The sequence below is a fragment of the Babylonia areolata genome, chromosome 15 (genome assembly GCF_041734735.1).
Source record: "Babylonia areolata isolate BAREFJ2019XMU chromosome 15, ASM4173473v1, whole genome shotgun sequence".
In the NCBI taxonomy this organism is placed as follows: Eukaryota; Metazoa; Mollusca; class Gastropoda; order Neogastropoda; family Buccinidae; genus Babylonia; species Babylonia areolata.
This window is the reverse complement of record NC_134890.1, coordinates 26,127,970-26,137,969: the sequence shown is the minus strand read 5'-3', so window position 1 is coordinate 26,137,969 and position 10,000 is coordinate 26,127,970. Positions and strand designations below refer to the sequence as shown.

General features: G+C 48.8%; 1 protein-coding gene across 2 annotated transcripts in view; it reads left to right on the top strand.

Moving 5' to 3' along the window:
* The window catches only part of LOC143290239 (semaphorin-5A-like), a 117,492-nt gene extending 110,263 nt beyond the window's left edge, over positions 1-7,229 (top strand). For both annotated transcript variants that reach the window (XM_076599575.1, XM_076599576.1), the window contains 7 exons: positions 25-101; positions 1,026-1,162; positions 2,143-2,310; positions 2,598-2,771; positions 4,044-4,223; positions 4,927-5,112; positions 5,904-7,229. In XM_076599575.1, the coding sequence (XP_076455690.1) occupies positions 25-101; positions 1,026-1,162; positions 2,143-2,310; positions 2,598-2,771; positions 4,044-4,223; positions 4,927-5,112; positions 5,904-6,061 (1,080 nt within the window). In that variant the 3' untranslated portion in view covers positions 6,062-7,229. The remainder of the gene's footprint in view (positions 1-24; positions 102-1,025; positions 1,163-2,142; positions 2,311-2,597; positions 2,772-4,043; positions 4,224-4,926; positions 5,113-5,903) is intronic.
* The last annotated feature ends 2,771 nt before the right edge of the window (positions 7,230-10,000 follow it).

The following is a 10,000-nucleotide window of genomic DNA, read 5'->3' as shown; positions in this document are numbered from 1 at the left end:
TGTGTGTGTGTGTGTGTGTTGCAGGGCGCCATCTACCTGGCCACAGACGGCAACATTCTCAAGGTGCCGGTGCAGCGCTGCAGCCGCTTCAGGGACAGCAGGTGAGTGGTGTGGGGTGGTGTGGGGCGGTGTGGGGTGGTGGTGGCGTGGGGTGGTGTGGTGTGGTGGTGGGGCGGGGTGGGGTGGTGTGGTGTGGTGGTTGGGTGGGTTTGGGTGGTGGTGTGGGGTGTGGTAGTGGGTTGGTGGTGTGGTGTGGTGTGGTGGTGGTATGGGTGTGGTGGGGCGGTGTGGGGTGTGGTGGGGTTGGGTTGGGTGGGATAGTGGATGGTCTGGTGTGGTGTGGGGTGTGGTGTGGTGTGGTTGGGGTGGGGTGGGGTGGGGTGGGGTGGTGTGGGGTGTGGTGGGGTTGAGTTGGGTAGGATAGTGGATGGTGTGGGGTGGGGTGGTGGTGGTGGTGGTGGTGTGGCGTGGTGTGCTGTGGGGTGGGGTGGGGTGGTGGTGGTGGTGGTGGTGGTGGTGGTGGTGTGGCGTGGTGTGGGGTGGGGTGGGGTAGTGGATGGTCTGGTGTGATGTGGTGTGGGGTGGGGTGGGGTGGTGGTAGTGTAGTGTAGAGTGGTGTGCTGTGCTGTGCTGTGGTGTTGTGTGTAGTGCAGTGTGGTCAAGTGTAATGTAATGTGCTTTGGTATAGTGTAGTGTGATGCAGTATGGTTTAGTGTAGTGTAGTGTGGAGTGCAGTGTTGTGTTGTGTGTAATAAAGTGTAGTGTGATGTGGTGTAGTGTAGTATAGTGTAGTGAAGTGTAGTGCGCTGGTGTTTGACGGGCGAGGGGGAAGGTCAACAACATTTACAATGAACCAGACCATTCCAACTACATCATTGTGTGTGTGTGTGTGTGTTGTGTGTATGTGTGTGTGTGTCTGTGCCTGTGTCTGTCTGTGTCTACGTGTGTGTGTTGTATGTGTGTTTGCGTGTGTGTGATGTGTGTGTGTGTGTGATGTGTGTGTGTGTGTGTGTGTGTGTGTGCAGGTCGTGTGTGTCTGCCCGGGACCCGTACTGCGGGTGGGACAGCCTGCGGGGAGAGTGCACCCCGCCCCCCGAGGGCAACCCCCACGCCGATTTCTGGGAGCAGGACATCTCTGCCTGCCCCTCCCTGGACACCCCGGGTACGTCACTCCTCCTCCTCCTACCCCACAGCCCACAGCTGGGCGTTTTGTTTGTATGCCTGTCCTCTCGATGCCTGTGTGTGTGTGTGTGTGTGTGTGTGTGTGTGTGTGTGTGTGTGTGTGTGTGTTGTATGTGTGATGTGTGATGGAATGTCCCAATTATGATCAGTTACGAAATAGATATGTTCCAAAAAAAAAATATTTGTCTCCAAAATCGGTTTTTAATTTTTGTAATATGCTTGGAGGAGGCAAAAAAAAAGAAGAAGTCATTTTAGCTGTAAGTAAGATGATTAGATTTGCAAATGTTGCCCAGTTATACTCTTGCAGTTAAAAGACATTTGTGTTTTCTCAATTTTTATGTGACATTGTTGTGTATTTGGAAATAATTTGTTCTGGGCATGAAAAGTTTATTTTGCAGTAATCCTCCATACTCCAATCGGAGTGAAATTATAATTAAAACTTGAAACTTGAAACTTGTGTGTGTGTGTTTGGTTGGGGGGGGAGGGGGGGGGGGGAGAGGGGGGTTATCTGTACTGGTCTGAAAATATGCTGCAGATGTACTCTCTGTTTTGGTCTGTGTGTCTGTCTGTGTGTCTGTCTGTCTGTGACACTGTCTCTTTTTATGTTTGTCTGTCGACGACACACACACACACACACACACACACACACACACACACACACACACACACACACACACGAGCGTGCACGCACGCACGCACGCACGACACACAAAGACACAGACATACATACACATACACAAACGCAAACACACACACACACACGCACATACACACACACACGCGTGCAAGCCCAAACATTCACTCATGCGCACACAACACATGTTCATTTTGTAAATAACAGATACACATGTAACTACATTATTATAGGAAACTTGAGCTTTGGGCGTAGTAATAAGTATCCATCTTCGTGGCCAACCACTCTAACATCTGCACTGGTGGGGTGATGTGCTGTTGGCACAGAGGACGGCCGGTGGTCGGAGTGGTCTGATTGGTCCAGGTGCCAGCAGGTGGGCGGGGACACGGCTGTGGACCACTGTCTGTGCAGGGCCAGGTCATGTGACAGCCCCAAACCAACCAATGGCGGCAGGCCCTGCGGCGGAGCGACCATTGAAGTGACCAATTGCACAAGTGAGACTTGTTGTTGTTGTTGTTGACTTGTTGTTGTTGTTGTTGTTGTTGTTCTTCTTGTTCTTCTTCTTCTTCTTCTTCTTCTTCTTCTCTGTTCGTGGGCTGCAACTCTCACGTTCACTCACTCATGTGAACGCACTCTCTCTATATCAACTTCACTCTTTCTCTCTCACTCTCTCGCTCTCTCCCTATGTCTCTTTTTTGCTCTCTTGCTGTCTCTATCCACCGTCTCTCTCTTTCTGTCTACATGGCGTGTGTGTGTCTACATGGCGTGTGGATGTTTTCAGTTCACGGCAAGTGGACGGAGTGGTCCCCGTGGTCGGCCTGCACTCAGACGTGTGGCTTCGCCTTCCGGGACCGGAAACGGCAGTGCGGCAACCCGCCCCCAAAGTTCGGGGGGCGTGCGTGTGTGGGCAAAGACACCGAGAAGGTTGCCTGCCCTGGCCTTCTGCCCTGTCCATGTGAGTGGGGAGGGGGGGGGGCGGTAAAGGGGTGTGGGGTGGGGGTAGGTGGGGATGTGTTTTGTTTGTGTGCGTGTGGTGGTTGGGGGGAAACGGGGGGGAGGGGGTTAGCTGGGGATGTGTGTGTGGGAGGGGGGAGGGGGGGGGCACATCGGTCTTTGCCCGGAGAAGCTGTTACACAGCGAAAATTTTTGCTGCTTTTAGATTACAAGTTTCCAAAGACATGCCAAGTCTACTGTTGTTCATATACAGAGAGAGAGAGAGAGAGAGAGAGGGGGGGGGGAGAGAGAGACTGATAGCTAGCTAGATATATGTGTGCATATATATGCATATACATAGATAAATAGATAGGTGGGTAGGTAGATGTGTGTGTGTGTGTGTGTACGTTAAACTTAAACTAGATACAGATAGATAGAAAGGTGTGTGTGTGTGTGTGTGTGTGTGTGTGTGTGTGTGTGTGTGTGTGTGTTCGTTATTTATTATTATTATTAGTAGTAGTTTTTTTTTTTTTTTTTTTTTTTTTGTACGCTTATTGTTGACTTCATCAAGTTGTTGCGCCTTGTACATATTATCATTAGTAGTAGTAGTTCTTTTTATGTATTTATCTATTACTTTTTTAAATTTTTTCTCAAGGCCTCGACTAAGCGCGTTGGGTTACGCTGCTGGTCAGGCAGATATCTGCCGTGCTTGGCAGATGTGGTGTCAGTAGCGTATATGGGTTTGTCCGAACGCAGTGACGCCTCCTTGAGCTACATGAAACTGAAACTGGAAACTAAACGGAAACGGAAGTTGAGCAATCAGCGGTGTGTGTGTGTGTGTGTGTGTGTGTGTGTGTGTGTGTGTGTGTGTTGTGCAGTGCCCAACACTCGGCTTATATCACAGATTGACGTAAGTTTACATTTGGGCCAACAGCAAAGTGAGAGCTGTATTATCAATGGTTTCTCCAGTCAATGGGAAACCATTTACAGCTTAGTCTTTTTGTCAAGGACTATGACTCTCAAACTAGGAGGCAAAATTGCACTGGCTCTTAGTGCTGCAGCCTTGTGGGCTAGTTGGCCTTTGGGAACCATCCCAACGCCGACTGTCCTAAAACCCTCTTGGCCGAGAGAGTGGGGATGTAACTTGGGCAAGACACTCTCCACTATGATCAAATTCTAGCCCAGATAGTCGGAACAGCAGTTGCCTCATGTGCTGTTCTGATGGTCATAGTCGGACACGACTGACTATCATATATATATATATTTTTATATATATATATATACATATGTGCAGTGCCCCCAGTGAACGGGCACTGGGCCGTGTGGTCTGGGTGGAGCGCCTGCACTAAGGAGTGCAGTGGAGGGATTCAAACCCGGCGTCGCACCTGCTCCCGCCCCAAACCCAGCCGAGGGGGCCACTACTGCAGCGGTAATCGACAGGAGTGGCGCATGTGCAACACCCACGACTGTGACGGTGAGTCGTGTGGGGGGTGGGGGTGGGGGTGGGGGTGTGTGAGTGGGGGTGGGGTTGGGTGGTGGTGGTGGGGGGTGCTACTGACGTGGATGGATATCTGTGTAGGTGTGGTGTGTTGTGTGTGTGTGTGTGTGTGTGTGTGTGTGTGTGTGTGTGAGAGAGAGAGAGGGGGGGGGGGACAGTGGGTAGGAGTGAGTGCGTGTGTTTGAGGAGAGAGAGGTTGGAGTGTGTGTGTATGTATATGAGAGTGGGTGGGAGTGTGTGTGTGTGTGTGTGTGTGTGTGTGTGTGTGTGTGTGTGTGTGTTTGAGAGAGTGGGAAGAAGAGTGAGTGAGTGTGTGTGTTGGGGGATGTGTTTGGGTGTGTTTAGGTAGGGATTGGGGTGGGGTGTGTGTGTGTGTGTGTAGATATTGGAGAACGATGGAGGATGCTTTACACTGCTGGGAGTAGGGGACACACACATACATAGGTATGTGCGTACCTGTGTACGTACCTACATAGCTATCTCCCGACCCACCTACCTACCAAGGTATGACCTACCTTCCTGCCCTACCTACCCTCCTACCTACATACATACATACCTACCCTACCCACCAACCTACCTACCTACCTACCTACCTATACACTTGCCTACCTACCTACACACCTATCTACCTACCTACCTACCTACCCACTCACCAACCTACCTACTTCCCCGTGTCCAGAGATCTCCCGGATCTCCCCCTGGACGGAGTGGATCCAGACCAACCGGACGTCCGGCGGGTACTTTGAGCAGAGGTTCCGCTTCACGTGCCGGGCGCACGTGCCCAAGAGGAAGATGATCAAGACGTCCTACGCCAAGAGCCAGGCCCGCTTCTGTCAGAACAACGGTCATGGCTGTCAGACTGCAGGTTAGTGCGGGTTGAAATAATGACATAATGATAATGATGGTGATGAGAATGATCGTGCGTGACAATGATGATGATGATGATGATAACATTGATGATAATGATAACGGTTATGATAATAATCAGATTTGATTTAATTTGATTTACTTAATTTTAATCTAACGATTCATTCTTTCTCGTTCACACGGCAGGTCAGTGCGGGTTGTAATAATGACAGATGATAATGATAGTGATGAGAATGATCGTGTGTGACAATAATGATGATGATGATGATGATGATGATGATAATGATAACATTGATGATGATGATGATAATAATGATAACAGTAATGATAACAGTCTAATTTGATTTAATTTGATTAAATTTAATCTAACGATTCATTCTTTCTCGTTCATTCCTTCATGTGTGTGTGTGTGTGTGTGTGTGTGTGTGTGTGTGTGTGTGTGTTCTTGTATGTATGAATGTAGATATGTACGTATGTAATCTTATTTCACTCATTTAATCATACTTTGATTCGTTCGTTCGTTCATTCATTTATTCATACATACATCCATCCATTCACCCAACCACTCACCTATTCAATCATTTGTCGACATAACTATATATATAGTTACATTTTATTGTGTGTTGTTTTTTTTTTGCTGTTGTTTTCTCTCTCTCTCTCTCTCTCTCTCTCTCTCTCTCTCTCTCTCTCTCTCTCTCTCTCTCGCTCTCTCTCGCTCTCGCTCTCGCTCTCTCGCTACGTTTTGACTGTATGTATATAAACGGTGAGTCGTCTATATCGTTCACCCAGGTCAGCTGCGGAACTCCATCACGTCCATCGACACCTTCACCTCCGTGGACCGCGTGCTGCGCAAGTTCTGCCGCTACAAGCGCAAGCTGTTTCAGAAGTACTGCAACTGCAGGACCCTCGGCGTGTTCCTCGTCTGCCAGAAGTGCGGCTACGGATGACTAGTGGCCCCGGGCTACTGGGACATTCTGCTGGACTACCTGAACGCGCTGCCACAGTACTACTGGGAGTCTTAGAGAGAGAGAGAGAGACAGGAAGGGTGGAGGTTAGGGGGGGGGGAGGTCTGAAGCAACAACATCAGCAACAACAACGACAACAGCTAAAGACTCCTCACCTCACCTCACCACCCACCTTTTCTGACTTTCTAGCCACACCACCTTCCGTCCTTCTGTTCTTCCTTCTTGCGTTTTCCTTCCTTCTTCGTTGGGTCCTTGGCTGGGGGCGTGTTTTATTTTGGGGGCAGGGGGTGGGGGGTGGTGGGAGTTAGGAGAGAGGGGGAGGGAGGTAGGGGTTGGAAGGTGGGAGGGGAGTGTATGACCCACTATCCCTGCCGCTGCTTTCTTTATCTCCCCCCCCCCTCTCTCTCTCCTGCTTTCAGGAGTGTCCGATTTTTTTTTTTTTTTTTTTTAACTCTGCACTCCTCTTGTAGGGTTGTCCAGGGGTCGTTAGGTCTTCCCACTTGTCTTCTTGAAAGTCTTCCAGTCTGTCTTCCCACCGGTCTTCTTGAAAGTCTTCCAGTCTGTCTTCCCACCGGTCTTCTTGAAAGTCTTCCAGTCTGTCTTCCCACCGGTCTTCTTTAAAAGTCTTCCAGTCTGTCTTCCCATCGGTCTTCTTGAAAGTCTTCCAGTCTGTCTTCCCACCGGTCTTCTTGAAAGTCTTCCAGTCTGTCTTCCCACCGGTCTTCTTGAAAGTCTTCCAGTCTCCCATCGGTCTTCTTGAAAGTCTTCCAGTCTGTCTTCCCACCGGTCTTCTTGAAAGTCTTCCAGTCTCCCATCGGTCTTCTTGAAAGTCTTCCAGTCTGTCTTTCCATCGGTCTTCTTGAAAGTCTCCTAGTCTAGGTCTTCTGTAAAAGTCTTCCAGTCTGTCTTCCCATCGGTCTTCTTGAAAGTCTTCCAGTCTGTCTTCCCACCGGTCTTCTTGAAAGTCTTCCAGTCTGTCTTCCCATCGGTCTTCTTGAAAGTCTTCCAGTCTGTCTTCCCATCGGTCTTCTTGAAAGTCTTCCAGTAGTCTTCCAGTCTGTCTTCCCACCGGTCTTCTTGAAAGTCTTCCAGTCTGTCTTCCCACCGGTCTTCTTGAAAGTCTTCCAGTCTGTCTTCCCATCGGTCTTCTTGAAAGTCTTCGAGTTTCCCATCAGTCTTCTTGAAAGTCTTCCAGTCTGTCTTCCTATCGGTCTTCTTGAAAGTCTCCTAGTCTAGGTCTTCTGTAAAAGTCTTCCAGTAGTCTTCCAGTCTGTCTTTCCATCGGTCTTCTTGAAAGTCTCCTAGTCTAGGTCTTCTGTAAAAGTCTTCCAGTCTGTCTTCCCATCAGTCTTCTTGAAAGTCTCCTAGTCTAGGTCTTCTGTAAAAGTCTTCCAGCCTGTCTTCCCATCGGTCTTCTTGAAAGTCTTCCAGTCTAGGTCTTCTGTAAAAGTCTTCCAGTCTGTCTTCCCACCGGTCTTCTTGAAAGTCTTCCAGTCTGTCTTCCCAATGGTCTTCTTGAAAGTCTTCCAGTCTGTCTTCCCACCGGTCTTCTTGAAAGTCTTCCAGTCTGTCTTCCCAATGGTCTTCCGGTAGTCTTTCCGTTGGTCTTTCTGCAGATCTTCACAGCGGTCTTCTACTGGTCTTTTCACCAGTCTTCCCATAGGTCATCCCATAGGTCTTCTCACAGGTCTTTAAATAGGTCTTCCTATGAGTCTTCCCACCAGTTTTCCCATAGGCCTTCCCTGTGGTCTTGAAACAGGTCTTACCACAGGTCTTCCAGTTGGCTTTCTCACCAGTCCAGGATCTTCCCACAGGTCTTCCCAGAAGTGTTTCCACAAGTCGTAATATCGAGTTTTCCTCGGAAGTTGAAGCCCACATTATCATTTTCCCTTTCAGCGATGTTCACGTCGCCACAGGTTTGACTTCCATAACTGGGATAGTTGCCGCTTTTTTTTTTTCTTTTTCTTTTTTTTTGCAGAAGAAAGTTGATGAGGCTGTGGTTTACTGCTTGTCTCAGAAGTCAAAAAAAGAAAATCTTTATTGTCGGGATATAGCGCAACCTTGTGGAAACCGCCATCCTCATGGCACAATGTCACACCCGTGATCCTGGTCCAGACCAGTATCAGTTTTAGCACGGCCTATATCAGTATTAGTTCTCAAACCAGTATCAGTGATAATTTAAATGGTCTATACCGGTATCGGTTCCCGCACTGTCCTCCACTTGCCCAAGCAGGTGACTCCCAAACACTCCCCTGTTTCCTGTCAGCGACTGCCGGACAGGGAACGACAGGGAAGGAAGGAAAAAAGAAAGGAAGGAAGGAAGGAAAGAAGGAAGGAAGGAAGGAAGGAAGGAAAGACTCCCAGTGCCTTAGTGCCATGCAAAAGAGGAAGAAGACACCACTCGGATATCGTGAGGCCACAGCCCGACGGTCCTGCAGCCCTGCTGTGCTGCTCCAAGGACTGACGTCACCACATCGTCACCACAGGGATGGATGGAGGTCAGCAGGCCAGCAAAGAAAAAAAAATACAACATCGCCACCACCTTCATACATCACCACCACCTTCATACATCGCCACCACCTTCATACATCGCCACCACCTTCATACATCACCACCACCTTCATACATCACCACCACCTTCATACATCACCACCACCACCACCTTCATACATCGCCACCACCTTCATACATCACCACCACCACCACCTTCATACATCGCCACCACCTTCATACATCGCCACCACCTTCATACATCGCCACCACCTTCATACATCACCACCACCTTCATACATCACCACCACCTTCATACATCGCCACCACCTTCATACATCGCCACCACCTTCATACATCACCACCACCTTCATACATCACCACCACCTTCATACATCACCACCACCTTCATACATCACCACCACCTTCATACATCACCACCACCTTCATACATCACCACCACCACCACCTTCATACATCACCACCACCTTCATACATCACCACCACCTTCATACATCACCACCACCTTCATACATCACCACCACCTTCATACATCACCACCACCTTCATACATCACCACCACCTTCATACATCACCACCACCTTCATACATCACCACCACCTTCATACATCGCCACCACCTTCATACATCACCACCACCTTCATACATCACCACCACCTTCATACATCACCACCACCTTCATACATCATCACCACTACATTCAAGTCCCTGCACTTCAGCTGTGCAAGCCACGTGGTGATGCCTCCGACCCACAGAACACAACGCAACGACACAGCACGTCACTCACGTCGCCCCCAACACTCCACTCACGGAACATCCACAGACCCAAGACTGACCACCATACACACTGATGCACAGAGTAAAAAAAAAAACAACCCAATCCTCCAGCTCGCTTCGACGGCAATAAAAGGGCACTAAGTATAAGCAGCAATATATTGTTTTTTTAAGTGATTGACTAAACAGCGTGAACTTGTGGAAAGAATATCAACCAGCTTAATTTTACGGGAATCAGATAATTCCGTCATAAAAATAAAAGAAGAAAGAAAAATTGTTGGAAATAATGGACGCAGTGTGAAACACAAACTTTATTTTACACTGACGGAGCATTGAACTCCAGGGCACGCCGTTGTCAACACAGTGTCCACATTTCTTGTCTCACACAACACCTTGGAGAAGAGAAAACTATATTAATTATGATTACCTGTGATTCCAGAGTTTGCATGTAGTCCTTTCATATACCACGTAGATTTCAACAACTCCTATACTAACACTAACAGCTGTCTAACTTTCCGGAATCCGAACATGATCATCAGTTCCGCTTCCACGCAGCGCTTCAAGAGTGCCAGCGTGGTTGTGGTTCTGCGGTTCGGTTCTAAACAGTAGTGTCCTTCGTAGTGGATCTTAACCCTC